The sequence below is a fragment of the Rhinopithecus roxellana genome, chromosome 3, assembly GCF_007565055.1.
Source record: "Rhinopithecus roxellana isolate Shanxi Qingling chromosome 3, ASM756505v1, whole genome shotgun sequence".
In the NCBI taxonomy this organism is placed as follows: domain Eukaryota; kingdom Metazoa; phylum Chordata; class Mammalia; order Primates; family Cercopithecidae; genus Rhinopithecus; species Rhinopithecus roxellana.
In genome coordinates, this window is record NC_044551.1 from 150,566,003 (window position 1) to 150,581,490 (window position 15,488).

A 15,488-nucleotide genomic window follows, 5' to 3' on the forward strand; every position below is an offset into this window, starting at 1 on the left:
AGAATGGCGTAAACCCGGGAGGCGGAGCTTGCAGTGAGCTGAGATCCGGCTACTGCACTCCAGCCTGGGCGACACAGCCAGACTCTGGCTCAAAAAAAAAAAAAAAAAAAAAAAAACCAGAGGACTTAAATCGCCAGGTCTTAGAGGCCATATTTTAGGTGCTATCAGCCCCTAAAACATTTTGTCACAAAGGGCTTCCACCACCTGCAACATGAGAGGACATCCTTGTGGAGAAAACAGATGAGAATCTTACCCAGTGTTAGGTGAGAAGGATGAATCGAAGGTCAGCTTCAGTCCACGTGCAAGCTGAACAGAAAAGAAATTTGCCAGTAGGTTTAGTCACAAGGTGGGCCGGCAGATGTGAATTAGCAAATCCGCGTCTTTTCACAGCAGCCATTACCTGATCTTCCACAGTAATCTCGGTGCCTAGTGTATTGTCGGTGTTCCATTTCTCTGTAAACGTCAGGCCGTACTCAGTCCATCTGTACTTGGTTTCCAGACTGCCTGTTACTTTGGTGGTCTCAGTGTTGGCTGAGCCTGAGCTTGTAAATTCCTTCAAAGGAGAGAGAGAGTCACAGCCTGCACCACAGCACTCACTTGGCTTCACTCCACTCCTAAACACTATACTTGCCTTTCTGCAAGAGGCAAGACCCTGAATGTGGCGGGGCCAAGGCTAACTCTACAATTCAAATAGATATTTAAAGTACAGATGGGAGTAAAGGAGCCTGCTATGTAAAGAAATCTTATGGGGAATTCGTTGTCAGCAGACAGCTTCCTTCCTCCCTGTAACTCCTCAGTCTGGACAGGAAAGCATCTCCCCTCCATCCTGGCTCCAGCCCGGTACAGACAAAAAGCACCGAGCTAAAGCTGACACAGCAGTAACTCAAACCCAAAACTTCTTCCTTCCAACAATTACTGCACACACAATTTAAAAGGGACTACTAAGATTACTTTAAAAACACTTATGTGGTTGAACACAGGTGAACTTGAAAATAAGAAGCACAAGGAAAACTGAAACTGAGACCTGCCCTCTTCTCCTCTGAGTATTACCCGCTGCTGAATTGGGGCCCTATTGGCATGGTTCCCCTGGACCACCCATCATGTAGGAAATGGACTGAATGTGAAAACCACAAACTGCCAGAACTTAAAAAAAAAAAAAAAAAAAAAAAAGTACCTTCTTTTGGCTTTGCCGGCCAGGTCATGACAGTTATTTGTTGATCTACAACAAATTCCCATGTTCCGTACAATGGTCACTATTTGGGTAATGGGTACACTAGAAGCCCAAACCTCACTGTTACACAATACATCCATGTAACAAACCTGGACATGTACAGCCTGAATCTAAAATCTTTTCTCAAAATAGAAACAAGCCAGGTATGGGTGGCTCATGCCTATAATCCCACCACTTTGGGAGGCCAAGGCGGGCAGATCATCTGAAGTTGGGAGTTCAAGACCAGACTGACCAACACGTAGAAACCCCGTCTTTACTGAAAATACAAAATTAGCCGGGCATGGTGGCAGGCGCCTGTAATCCCAGCTACTCGGTAGGCTGAGGCAGGAGAATCGCTTGAACCCAGGAGGTGAAGGTTGCGGTGGGCTGAGATCATGCCATTGCACTCCAGCCTGGGTGACAACAGCGCAACTCCATCTCAAAAATAAATAAATAAAATAAAATAAAATAAAAATAAATAAATACTCATGTTCCATGTAGGTTGGACAACTTACCAATCCATTCTCAGATTTTGTTTTCAAATCAAGCTTTATTAAGCCAAATCCTAAAGAAAGAAGAAGACAACTGTTAATAGGTTAAATAACTATCTAGAGAACAGCACCTCTGCCTCCCTCACGGTTGCTTCGAAATGCTTTTTTAGAAGAAGCACACTACTGCCACACGGGCTGAGGGCACCCAGTCTCTGCTGCTGCTCATGGGGGGAGTTCAGCTGCCATGGAACAGCAGCAGACAGAATGGGCACAGGCCCACCTGGGTCCCACCTGCACTCCCAGCAGGGTCTGAGAAGAAGATGCCTGACAGCTGACAGAGACACAGTCATCGGGCCTCGTGGGCATGTGCCTAAGCACAGGCTAAATATAGAAGCCGCGCTCCACTGCAGCAGCTTCCACAGGGCTGCTCCACACTTGGAAGAGAAAACAGGAATACCCACTTGACAGCATCAATGCAGGAGCCTGTCCAACTGGGGGCACAACCAAAACTGCTTCATTTGCCACACAAATGAAAGCTTCTTTTTTCCTTCACGTGAAAGTTCAGAACAGCTGACCTACCCAGGTCTCCTAAACAGTTATCGGTAAAGTCTCAAACGTGCCAACTCAGTCTGGGAGCTGAAAGGCACCCCCTCTCTGCAACACTCACCATAGCCCTTGGTGAAGACATCCCTGGCAGATTTGCCAAGATCGGCATACGTGGGTGGCACAGCCATCTTCTGCTACGATAAAAGAATCACCAGAATAAATGCATTGGTAATTAGGGAAATTAGCTTTCCATCAATAACAATTATTAGATGTAATTAGCAACCAATAAAAATCACCTAGCACTAAAACTTCCAGGTAGCTTATCCTCCCAGATGGGCCAAGAAGCCCTTGCTGTCTTGTACTTCATTTTGTGGCCAGAGCTTGAGACACTCAATGAGTCTTTGTTGACAGAGGATCAACAATTTAGACCTCTCCTCCTCAGCATCCCCAGGACTGAGCCCAGGTCCAGAACAGAGTAGGAGTCAGGAAATATTTGCTTAATGAATAAACTGTCAAAGACACATTCCCATGAGCCAATGACTTTACTGAATTGTAGGACTGTTGCCAATAAAACATATCCTCTTACAAAATGCCAGCTACTAGGACATTAAATGCGCCGAACAGAAATAAGAGCTTTTCATGGGAACATCATTTTCCATGTGGCTCTGATTTCATTCATTCAACAAATATTTATAGAGTACCTACTATATGCCAGGATGGGACCAACTTTTCACAAAACTTTTGGACTTTATGGGAACCCACTTCCTATTTCTCATAGAAAATCCAGTAAAACCTAACCAATTTGGCAGCTCTTCACGTGGAAAAAACCCAAATACATCCTACAAATAAATTAATTTAAATAAACATTTTTTTAAGCTCCAGTGTAACTTTATTTTCAAAACCAACCATCAAAGGACTACTTGGGATTGCCGCATATCACTAAGTCAATCAACAAACATTTATTAAGCACCTCAGTGCTCAAGGAAGGAGAGTAACTGAAATAGTCTTTGCCCTGAGGACCACACTGCATTCCTGGAAGGCTTTGCTTTAGCATGCTGTATATGCCGTGTACACAGGATTAATATCCTCATCTGGGAATGTACAGTGTGCTCTGCCCATGAGCAGAGGGGGTCAAGCATGAGAAAGTCTCATCTCCTGCACCTTCTCCATTCCCAGCATCATTAGTCTCAACCAGAAGGACCATTCCATTTGTTTTAAAACACAGTATAGGCCGGGCGCGGTGGCTCAAGCCTGTAATCCCAGCACTTTGGGAGGCCGAGACGGGCAGATCACGAGGTCAGGAGATCGAGACCATCCTGGCTAACACGGTGAAACCCCGTCTCTACTAAAAATACAAAAAAAAAAAACTAGCCGGGCGAGGTGGCGGCGCCTGTAGTCCCAGCTACTCGGGAGGCTGAGGCAGGAGAATGGCATGAACCCGGGAGGCGGAGCTTGCAGTGAGCTGAGATCTGGCCACTGCACTCCAGCCTGGGTGACAGAGCCAGACTCCGTCTCAAAAAAATAAATAAATAAATAAATAAATAAATAAATAAAACACAGTATAGCGGCCGGGCGCGGTGGCTCAAGCCTGTAATCCCAGCACTTTGGGAGGCCGAGACGGGCGGATCACGAGGTCAGGAGATCGAGACCATCCTGGCTAATACGGTGAAACCCCGTCTCTACTAAAAAATACAAAAAACTAGCCGGGCGACGAGGCGGGCGCCTGTAGTCCCAGCTACTGGGGAGGCTGAGACAGGAGAATGGCGTGAACCCGGGAGGCGGAGCTTGCAGTGAGCTGAGAGCTGGCCATTGCACTCCAGCCTGGGCGGCAGAGCAAGACTCCGTCTCAAAAAAAAAAAAAAAAAAAAAAAAAAAAAAAAACAGTATAGCTAAATTATCAAAATGCATCTGCATATACACCATCTGAAGTTACATGTATATATACTCACACAAGTAAACACATGTATGACTTGCTCCTGGTAAGTGGGAGGGAGCCTACTAAAAAGTGGTTCAAGTGATCCTGGGGGGAACAATATAACAAATGGAAGTTGCATTCTTGGCCAAAGCTTTAACTTCAAAAGCATTGCAGGAGGCCACAGACTCACTGAGTACCTTGCAAAAGAAACAGTATAAACTTCTACAATTTTAAATTGTGAAGTTGTGGTCCAGGTCCTACTTTACTTTTTCCAGATGCTTTTGTTAATTTTATCCCAGCTCACTTTTGTGTCACAGCAGAGACAGAAGAGCAGCGAGCTGTTTACTCTGTCCTATTTTTGTCGCTGCTGTGTTATTTCTTGCACATGATCAGGCTGGAAGCATGGACAGGTCAGCCCACATTAGGATCAGGGTAGAGCGATGAGGGGGGAAGAACCATTTTACACTGCCCGCCACTGGCTCTTTCAAGTCTGGGGGCTCCCCTCTTCCCACCTGTTCCTCCCTCCCAAACTAACCCTGTAGGTACATTCCCCTGGGATAGACCAGGAAACCATCCACCAGATCCTCAAGAAATATCCTTTGCCTGACCCCTTCCTAGGAGAACAACTCTGGATTGAAAGCTGAGGCAATGTAACCCCAGGCAGACACAGAACATAACAGCAAATGGCCAGAACATTCTCCACCGGACAGGGTTAACAAACCATCAGTGAACCAAGCACCCTCCTTCAGTGCTATCCCTCCCAGCTGGGCTACAAACTCAGCTCAGGGTTGGGGCTAGGGAGGCAGGAGGAGAAGCAGTCCCGTGGTAATATCTGTGGGTCAGCTAAGACCTCCCTGGACCTTAGGAGCCAGAGCCTTCCCCATGACTCTCCCGACCCCACAGAAGAGATGCCTCCCAGACACAGTAGCCTTCACATCTGGACTGGTCCCCGCTCAGGATAAAGGCAGAACACTCATCCACTTAATGTTCCCCAAATGCCTTCTCTCATCGCTAATCCCCAAAACCCAACAAGCACAGCCACCTGTCAAAAAACACCCCACCCACAGCAAACATCAGCCTGAAGTACAAGGCCACTAAGGAGATTACCACCCAAGGACAAGGGACTCAGATAGCAGAGCTCAGAAGAGCAGACCAGACCCCTCCTGGGGCCTCTGGGAGCTCCAACATGGCCAAGCTCTTTTGGGGCTGTGGGGTCCCACAACAACCACGTAGTTGGTACCAGCAGCATGCAAGTGAACTTGCTGGTTCACTAAAACATATTCCTTATCCAACACCTCACTGTAAACACACTGGATGCTGGATGCTGGCTTTCTCTTCTGTGTGTCATGCTCTCTTCCCCATCTCCTTGAACACAGACAATGAAGCATAATCTCCCCCGTTCTGGACCCCCAGGTAAGCATTCTCCCCAGCACAGCACCCCCAAAATGCCCATTTTTACACAGCTCTTGAACCCATTTCAGAAATAATCTGCATTCGTTTTCTAAGGCAAGGACTGGAGGAAAGAAAAGTCGGCAAACTGCTTTCACTTAACACCCTGCCAGGGCGCTGACTTGAAGGCTGAACCCTGGCCCCCACCCCTCCCAGTCACTCCTTCCACCCAGATCTGCTCCAAATCGGAGTCTGTACAGTTGGCTACTGACACACAGCTGTCTCTGCACCATCCACCCCCCAGGGGCCTTCACAAGCCAAGCCTCTAGAGGCTGCATATGAAGCAGGGCAGTCTGACATCAGCAAAGCAGCTAGCCCTGGAGAGACAGAAGTCAGAGGGCGTCCTGGGGGAGACAAAACCACAGGCCTCTCTGCCTGACTGATGGCTTCAGGGCAGAGCCTGGGGGCTTCGTTCCCACTGGTTGGTAGGAAAGAGAGGGATGGGTAGGGCCAGGCTGAGCAGACCTGCCTGCAGTCACTGAAGACTTTGAGAAGGACCAGCAAGTCACGCCAGGATACAGGAGTCCCTGGTTCCCCTCCACAGCCTGCCAGTCTACCTACCCAACCTTTCCTTGGCTGACCTTGAACAAATTATGCAAGCCCCATTCCAGCTGAGGAATGAAAATCTGGCCCATACTGGAAGCTCAGAGGGGAAGGATAGTGTATCTATCACCCAGCGCAGTCTGCATAATACTTACGTAACCTCTGTCTTGGGGGTACACATCCTTCCTGGCTCATCAGCTGCATGGCAATGACAGCTGCTCTGCTCACCGTGCCCCCACCCCACCCTACCTCATACACCTACCCCCAAATCACACCTTTGAACTCAAAGCACCCCAGAGCCTGTCATACATACATTTATCCAAAATATGGAAAAAGCTATGTATATAAAGATGCTAAGGCCTGGCTGGCATATAATAGGCATTCAATATAAATGTGTTTGATGAGTGAATGAGAAATGAGCATCAAAGTATTATTGACTAGTGGGGGGAAAAGTTGAAACTTGGAATCTGACAATAGGAACTCATTATAATGCAACCAGGAAGTAAGAGCTCCCTCTGCAGTGCCACTGTTGCAGCACCACCAAGAGTGGGGGAGTTGGGGAGACCCTCAACTGGCAATGACCCCCACTCTCTCTGCCTGCTCCCACCCCGGCCTAAGGAGAGCTGAACTCAGGTTGAGGAGACCAAGTACCTTCAGAAGCACTGGTTGCTTCTGACCTCAATACCACGCATGGATTTTATTCTCAGGGCCACCAAGAGCCACTGTTGAGTGACTGCCACATCTGTGTTTCAGAAGCTCACTTAACCAGCAGACTGGCAAAAACATAAATAATATCCAGTGTCAGTGAGGGTGTGGAAAACAGTCACTCTCGTTCATGCCAAGTGGGAGTACTACAGGTACACTCTTTTTGGAAAGCAATTAACCAGCATTAACCCTAGTGGCAATTCCACTCCTAGGAAGCTGTTCACTGTAGCAACTAAGACACTCGAAGACATGTACATCAGGATGCTCACTGTAGCAGTATTTGTAACACAAAACCCAGAAACAAACTAAAAGTCCATCAAAGGGAAAACGAATGAAAAAGAAATTAAGGTACTATACTTGCAAACTAAGGCGTACCACATGGCAATCAAAAAGTATAAGGTGGGTGGCTCATGCTGTAATCCCAGCACTTTGGGAGGCTGAGGTGGGTGGATCACTTGAGGCCAGGAGTTCAAGATCAGCCTGGCCAACATGGCAAAACCCCATCTGTACTAAAAATACAAAAAAAAAATCAGCCAGGTGTGATGGTGCACACCTGTAATGCCAGCTACTTGAGAGGCTGAGGCACGAGCTTAAACCAGGAGGCAGAGGTTGCAGTGAGCCAAGATCATGCCACTGCACTCCAGCCTGGATGACAAAGACTGCCTCACCAAAAAAAAAAAAAAAAAAAAAAAAAAGAATAAAGTGGATATATGTGGTGGCATTGAAAGATAGCTAAGATACAGTTAAATGAAAAAAGTCAGAAAATTTGTAATTCCGTGTAATTGGAGGAAAACCTTTCACACATCATTCTATGTTCATGAATGGATGGGAAAGCATGTGGAAGGATACAAGCCAATCTGCAAATTGGGGCTGGCTTAGATATGCTTCTGGAGAAGGAGTTTTAGGAATGGACTTCAAATCGAATTTTCATTTTTTTGTTCTGCTTCAATATTTAAACTGTTTGTGTATACTGATAATTTGTTTAAGGATAAAGAATTTTAATACAAAAATTAGCCAGATATGGTGGTAAGTGCCTGTAATTCCAGCTATTTGGAAGGCTGAGGCATGAGACTCACTTGAACCCGGACGCAAAGGTTGCAGTGAGCCGAGATCGTGCTACTGCACTCCAGCCTGGGTGACAGAGCTAGACTCCCTCTCAAAAAAAAAAAGCATTTTAAAAGCCAACCACTGTGCCTGAAATTGAGCTGTGTTGTGTCCCAAGTCATGTTCCAAGGCTGCTACAGTAGCGATGCCAGAAGGCTACCTAGAGTGTCCATACAGATTGCAAGAACAGATTTAAACTACACTGAGATAGAAGAGCTATCAGGCAAGATACGTTGGGGCACATTTCACTCCCAGGTGACCACTAGTGGCTTGGCCACTTTGCCAGAAATCATGAGCAGGGCGGAGCTCCCTAACTTCAGTGTGCACAAGAATCACCGGAGGCACTTGTTCAAGAAGAGCCTGCCAGAGGAGGTGGAACTCCTCCTGCCCCACCTCTCAGCCTGTGCCTAACAGGCAGGGCTGCCCCCAGGTGCCACTGAGAAGCAGCAGCTCAGGGTGGTCCCTGCACTAAGCACCTACTAGGCCCCCATCTGGTAGAAATATGCTCTTTTCTCTGCAGAGGCTCCCTCAAGAGGATTCAGGCATGTGCCGGGCATGGTGGCTCATGCCTCTAATCCCATACTCTGGGAGGCCAAAGCAGGAGGATGGCCTGAATGCAGGAGCTCGGGACCAGCCTGGGCAATATAGTCAGACTCTGTCTCTTTTAAATAAAAAATAAAAAGAAATAAATAGTAACAATAGAAGGATGCAGGCAGGCGAGCTTTGCATCCCGGGAGAGCCAACAACTACTGCAATGGTTGATACAGGAAGCAGGGTGCCCATGGGTCTCCAAGACTCAGCTAAGAACAGCTGGGAGGAAAGGCCTTAGGCCTAAGGAAGGTGTTACAAGAAAGAAGTGAAACACACAGAACAGCAGAAGTATCTGGCATGGAGTTAAGTGTTCGACAAATGGCAGTGGTAACCATAATCCACTAAACTGGATACTCTGTCTGCCCCTCCAGATCCATTCTCCTCCCTTTCACCCTGCTCTGTGCCCCCAGAACTGATCATTATGGACTGCTATCCGTGGGTTTAGGATTGGGCTTAGCCTATCAATGTGAGGTACTTGCAGAAGATGAGAGTTTAGGGAAGAATGAAGTCGGAGTAGTCACCCCGAGTCTCCCTCCCTGCTGGGCCTCAGATGGGTAATGGCTACCTTCCTCTACCCAAGGCCACAGCTCCTGCCAAGAAGCTCCCTCTCTTGTAGGCCTCAGGGTGACAGACCAGACCTGACACCCTGTCCACGGCTTTGCAAATGATGTCTTCCTTAAACTCTTTTGGATTACCAAGTGTAAGTATGCACCAGATCCCTGCAAGGAACCTAACCAACAGAGCAATCACAATCATCATCATCATCATTGCCCTCATCTTATGATTCTGCTGAGGAAGAGAATACTATGGAAAAGTCTCTGGTCCCGCTGTTTCACCAACACCATTCTAGGTGGTTTGTCAGGGCAGAACTAGGCCAGCCTATAGGAGGGGTATCAGACCAGCCAGGGATCACAGCAACAGCACCTCTTCCTAGCCCTGAGGACCAGGAAAAGCAACTTCCCCAGCAGAAGGCAACCCTAGCTCTAAAAGCCAACGTGGGGGCGAACACAGTCAGCAGCTCGCTCATACACATGCACACACACACATACACTCCAGCACTTTCTCTTTCTTGCCAGGAAGAAACAGCCCAGGGGAACAGTTCCTGGTTCGAACTCCAGGATGCTGGCAAAGGCCGATGGCCCTGTGCTCTGGTAGCAAGTCTGTGTACCCAATGCAGCTGTTCTCCCCTCCATCCTTCCACAACAGTCGCGCAGTGGGCAGTAGAGCTTTCCAGGGGTAGCTTCTATTTTCAAACACCCTGGCAGCTGGGCCACCACCAGCACAGCTGAGTTCCATGCTGAGCTCCTAGGCTCAGGAGAAGGTTGCTGACTCAGGGCAGCCTGCCCACACACCTATCAAGGGGAGATGGCCTGGGTTGGCAGCCAGTACACTATGGTCTGGATCCCAGGCACACTCGGGACTCCTGCCTGACCTCAGGCACCTCAAGTTCCCTGCAGCCTCACTGCTTGGCCTGACCAGGTAGGCTTGAGACAGACAGTGCTTGGGCAGGTAGCCTCGGGAATCAAATAGATCTGAGTTCTAACCCATCCTACCACTTTCTAGATATGTGAGCTTGGGCAAGTCGCAACCTCTCCACTCCTTTTTCTTCAGCTCTAATATGGAGAAAGACAGCCTGGATTGGTGACACTGCGAGGACTGAATTAGCTCGTTAATATACACTTGGTACAGTGGCTGGTGCATGGTAAGCAGGGAACACACACAGTATTTTATCACACATTTTCATTTTGTGTATTTATTATAATAACGGCTGCTGAGCATGTTCAAAAGGTCACCCTGAACCACAGGGTCCAGAGTCCTTCATGTCCATAATGAGGCATTGTTTAGCTAACCAGGTCCTGGAAGAACGCCTCCCACCAGATCCCAGGGAAAACTGACCCTTATAATAGACACTCAGCACCACTGTCCTTGCAAGAAATAGAGGTGACTCCATTGTCCACTGCCAGTTGGCCCACACTCAGTCATGCGTAAGTTCACTCTGATTGGTGTGGAAGAATAATAATGTCTCTCATCTGAACACCAATTCTGACTTTCCAAAAAGCATTCACATCTATTAGCACCTTGCAAGGGTCCCTGGGAGGGCAACTGCAATGTGAGAGCACCACCATTCAGATCAGGCCTTCAATCCCAACTCCACTCCTGCCAGGCTGTTACCTCAGAGTGGTTACCTCACTTCTCTGTGCTCGTTTGCTGACCTGTGAAATGGAAACACATTACCTCTCTCCCAGGGTATAGGGTGGTGAACTCAACATCACAGAACATTCATTGAGCCCCTAGAAAGGTGCTGAGCAAGCCCTCAATCAGCAATCACTGTGATGATGACAATCATACTTTTATAGCAGCGAAACTGGGCCAGGCACAGTGGCTCACACCAGCAATCCCAGTACTTTAGGAGGCCGAGGCAAATGGATCACGAGGTCAGGAGTTCAAGACCAACCTGGCCAAGATGTTGAAACCCCGTCTCCACTAAAAAATACAAAAAAATTAGCCGGGCATGGTGGCGGGCACCTGTAATCCCAGTTACTCAGGAGCCTGAGGCAGAGAATTGCTTGAACTCGAGAGATGGAGACTGCAGGGAGCCAAGATCATGCCACTGCACTCCAGCCTGGGCGACAGAGTGAGACTCCATCGCAAAAAAAAAAAAAAAAAAACAGAGACAGAGAAACTAAGGCACAAGAAAGTGACTTGACCTGTATGAGACAGACCCTGTGGCTCATTAGACCTGTAGTGTGGGCCCAAGCTACTCTCCAGTGCTCTTTGCAGCACAGTTCTGAGTAAATAACTTCAAGTCCCACTCATCCCAAATCCCCTGAGTACGCGGTAAAATGGAGATATGTGCCCAGACCCAGCTGAGAAGCCCACTGGTCACCTTTTCTCAGTGGCTACCACAGGAGTCCATGGAAAACCCAAAGCCGCAGACTACAGAATCTTGGAGCACTGGGAGGCGCTGCCTCCAGGCTTGGGCTGGTCCTCAGCCATACATGCACCTCTGCCAGTCACTACCACTGAAGACACTGCACCATGGGAAATTCCATCAAGGGCGAAGTGGACTTCAGTGCTTCAGGAGCATCTTCCTGGTAAGGGTAGAGGGTGGATGCCCTTCACCACCCCAGCATGTAGTTCACTGTCCACACCCGCCTAGTGTTCAGCAAGGCCAGGGGCCCACAGGCACCTCATCCCTGTATGGTCCCCCACTTTCTGTGCTACAAATAACCCCTGCCTACAGCCCCATTCTAGAATAGCAGAAATAAAACTAAATAATCAACAATGAATAGTCCCCACTACCCAGAGGCAGGCACCCTACTCAGGACAACCCCAGCATAAGCTGTCCATCCACCCATCACGAGGGAAGGGGTAACAGACCCAACTCCTTCTGTAGAATCCCAATCACCCACGTCACCCTCCCTGCAAGCCCAGAAACACCAGTTCAACAAGTTTCCCTCGGGACTTGGAAAACCAGAGAATGAAGACAATGTGTTCAAAGCACTTATTTCAAGAGACTATATAGACTGTTACAGTTCTTTAAATATCTGTGACTCTCTGCTAGGTGAGGCTGTTTTCCACAAGTGAGATGTCTGTGTCCCTCAAAAGGATGTCCAGGACCGGGCGTGGTGGCTCACACCTGTAATCCCAGCACTTTGGGAGGCTGAGGCAGGTGGATTGCTTGAGGCCAGGAGTTTGAGATCGGCCTGGCCAACATGGTGAAACCCCACTCTACTAATAATACAAAAATTAGACAGGTGTGGTAGTGTGTGCCTAGGATCCCAGATACTCTGGGAGGCTGTGGTGGGAGGATTGATTGAGCCCAGGAGATACAAGCTGCCATGAGCCAATATGGTGCCACTGCACTCTGGCAACAGAGCAAGACCCCGTCTCAAAAAAAAGAAAAAGAAAAAACGTTCAGGATCAAAGGACTATGGTCTGGGCCTGCAGCCCTTCATATGCCCATTCAAAAATTCCACAAATACCTAATAAGCACCTACTATGTGCCATGTACTGGAATAGTAAAACTCTGTCAATAAAGGTGGGTGAATTCTGATACAAGAGTGCATTTACCCCTACAGACCGTTCTCAAGCACCTACTGTGTGCCAGGCAGCATCACGACAGGCACTGAAGACAAAGTAGCACAGGGCCTCAGTGCCTCAGTCTGACCCTTAAAAGCTGAGTCGGTCCAGAGCTGGGGTGGGCAGAATGAAGGCAGGCCCTCGGTAGTCTGCCCTGGCCTTCCCCTGCCTCAGTGGAGAAGTTTAGGCAACAGAGGAGCCCTTTCCCTTATCTCCCCAGGAAAGGAGAGGCCAGTCAAGGGGACAGGGACCCCGGGCGGATCGGGCCTCTAAAACAGGGTCTGCTCCTGCATTCAAGGTCTCCACATGCAAACTTACTGCTCGAGCTTGACAAGGTCCATCTGTAAACTTACAAGACTTTTCATAAATTAACGTGAAAGTTACTCAATACCTGGTATACAAATGCTTGTCAATAATAGTACAAAAATGCTTAAAAACAGGAGCTACATTTATTGAACCCTTTCCACAACGCCACGTGTAGTAGCAAAATGGTCTGCAGGGGATGGGCTGGATTCACCCAAAAAGCCCCAAGGGTGTCAGGGTTTCTACTTAGCCCTTCTCCATACCGGCACTGTTCTAAAGGTTTCATGTTAATTAATTCATTTTATTCTTCCCCAAAACTCAACGAAGGAGAGGTATAATTGCTCCCATCCTACAGATGAGAAAACGAAGGTTTGCGGTCTTCCCAGCTGTGTGACCTTGTACAAATGACTAGGACTGCGGGCCTCTGATCCAACGTCAGGCTCCGAAACAGTTTCCCAAATGCACTGCCGCGTTTGGCAAATGAATGAACAACCGAACCAGGAATCACTCCTAAGGCCAAGAAGGCCACATCCTTCCCCGTGGGGCCTCCTTTTCCGAGGCCAAACCTCCAGCCCAGGCCGGAGCTCCGGCCTCTACGGCCTAAGTCGACTCTCGGCCGGCGGGTTCCGCCCTAGAAGGCTCTGGCACAGGCGGGCGGTGCCGGGCGCCAGCTTCTGCGGGCGTGGGCCGGCCACGACCCGTGGGCCTGGGGACGCGGGGCCACGGTCGTCACGTGAGCTCATCCCCGCGGCGGCAGCGTGGCCGGCACCCGCCTGTTGGCCTGGTCCAGCGAGCGTGGGCGGCGAACGGGTCCCCGCCGGATCCACGCTGGTGGGATCCAGGGCCAGAGAGCGCCGCCGGGGAAGGTCACCTAGACGCGCGGCCCGCCGGGCCTCCACGCGGCCGCCCCTGCCCTTCCGCCCGCAAGCTCGGGCCGCCTCTCGCCGCCAGCCGCAAGCGTCTCCGGACCCTCGGCCTCACGGTCCCCAGCTCGGACCCGTTCGGCGCCCGCCTGCGTGGCCTTCTCTGCCCACCCGCTAACCAGCCAGGCCAGCGCTGGCCGCTCGGGCTCCCTCCCCGGGGCCGGACTCCCGAGGCCCCTCGCCCGCTCCTCCCTCAGCGCCTCCCTCTCAGTTCCCCAGGGGCCCGGCTCCCGCCGTCCAGGGCGCAAGGGAGCCGGGGTCCTTTTCCGCTGCGCCTACCTCAGAGGCGGTGGCGGCGGGCTTGGAGGCGGCTACAGCGGGGGCTGCGGCGCGGAGGCAGGGAGCGGAGCCGAGCAAGCGGCGGGGCCAAGGGCGGGGCGGCGCGGACGGCGGCGGCGCGGACCCGCCTCCCCTCCCGCGCGCCAGACCCGGCGCGCTCCGCCCCCAGGCCCCGCCCGGGACAGCGTCCGGGCCGGGCCTGGGTCACCATCCCGCTCGCTAGTCGCGTTCTTACCCTTCCGGGCCCCGTGGCCCCGGCATCAGACACAGGAGCCTGCGGGCGCGTTGCGGGCGCGCGGGAGGACCTGCGTGAGCCCGGGCACGGGGAGGCGCCGGACTGACGTGTGCACCGTGTGTGCGTGCGCAGGGACACGCGGGTTCTTGCTGGAAACCTCGGCCCCAGTGGCAGCGCTCGGGAAGGGGGAGGAGGCCTTCCGATTCTCTGAGCGGTGGCCCCGAGGTCACTGCACTAATGGAAGACGCGCGGGGCTTCTGGGCCTCCTGGTCGGCCTCCGCGCTGCTAGATCCCCCAGGAGTTGATATGGCCGGCGCTGGACTCGAGCCTTGCCTGGGTGGACGAAGTGACTCCCGGCCCCCCATCAAAGCCCGGGTGGGCCCCATCCCCCGAGGTCAGTCTCAGGCCCAGCGCGGACACTGGGCGCTGGCGGGGCGCAGATACTGAGTAGCAGCGGCGACTGTTGCTCCAGAGCTCCGCGCCCCGGATACAATGTGTCTGGCGCCTCCGACCCGCCCGCATGGCGTCTAGACAATCGCGGAGAAAACCCCTGTGTGCCGATTTTGCACCGCAGATTAGCGATTTTCTCCTGTAGCAAAGCTACTAACAGCCAATTTCCATGCATTTGAGAGGCAAAATAATAAAATAAAACGTGAATTGGGTTTTGCGAGGCTCCTGCTGGGTCTCTCGGCGCGAGGAAATCACGCCGGTTCTGGCCGGCCGGCCGGCTGAAGGCACCCCGGGGAACCCGCGACCAGCCGGGGCCTGTGCTCTTGTGGGACCCAGTTAGTATGTGTTGTGTGAACGGTCACCTTCTCCCTGCTAGGCCTAAGCGAGTGGTCTCGTTTACCACTGAGTGTCCCCTGTGTTCCGCGCGAGGCCCACTTGAAGCAGGTTTCGATAATTAATTCGTAGACGGACGAAGCTTCTGCACACCCTTCGCCTTTGATCAACAAACGTCCTCGAATGCCTGAGGCGTCTAGGGCCCTGTGGAGGAGGTGCCGGGTTACAGAATCAGGACACTCCTCACAGCCAGCAGCGACACTAGCTAAAGCAGCAGGCAACTGGGGCTGGGGAGGAGGCAATCAGGACTGGCTGCTGGAAAGAGGCG

The 15,488-nt window shown here is 51.0% G+C and overlaps 1 protein-coding gene across 3 annotated transcripts in view; it reads right to left on the bottom strand.

The window, feature by feature from the left end:
• Nucleotides 1-15,086, bottom strand: part of VDAC1 (voltage dependent anion channel 1) — a 34,932-nt gene extending 19,846 nt beyond the window's left edge. The window contains exons 1-5 of one of the 3 annotated variants that reach the window (XM_010359956.2): nt 14,378-15,086; nt 2,369-2,441; nt 1,726-1,775; nt 401-553; nt 254-306 (exon numbers count right to left, since the gene is read on the bottom strand). In XM_010359956.2, the coding sequence (XP_010358258.1) occupies nt 254-306; nt 401-553; nt 1,726-1,775; nt 2,369-2,435 (323 nt within the window). In that variant the 5' untranslated portion in view covers nt 2,436-2,441; nt 14,378-15,086. Of the gene's footprint in view, nt 1-253; nt 307-400; nt 554-1,725; nt 1,776-2,368; nt 2,442-14,142; nt 14,256-14,377 lie in introns of those variants that run through there. The other 2 variants (XM_010359953.2, XM_010359954.2) reach the window with 2 other exon arrangements.
• Between the last annotated feature and the right edge of the window lie 402 nt (nt 15,087-15,488).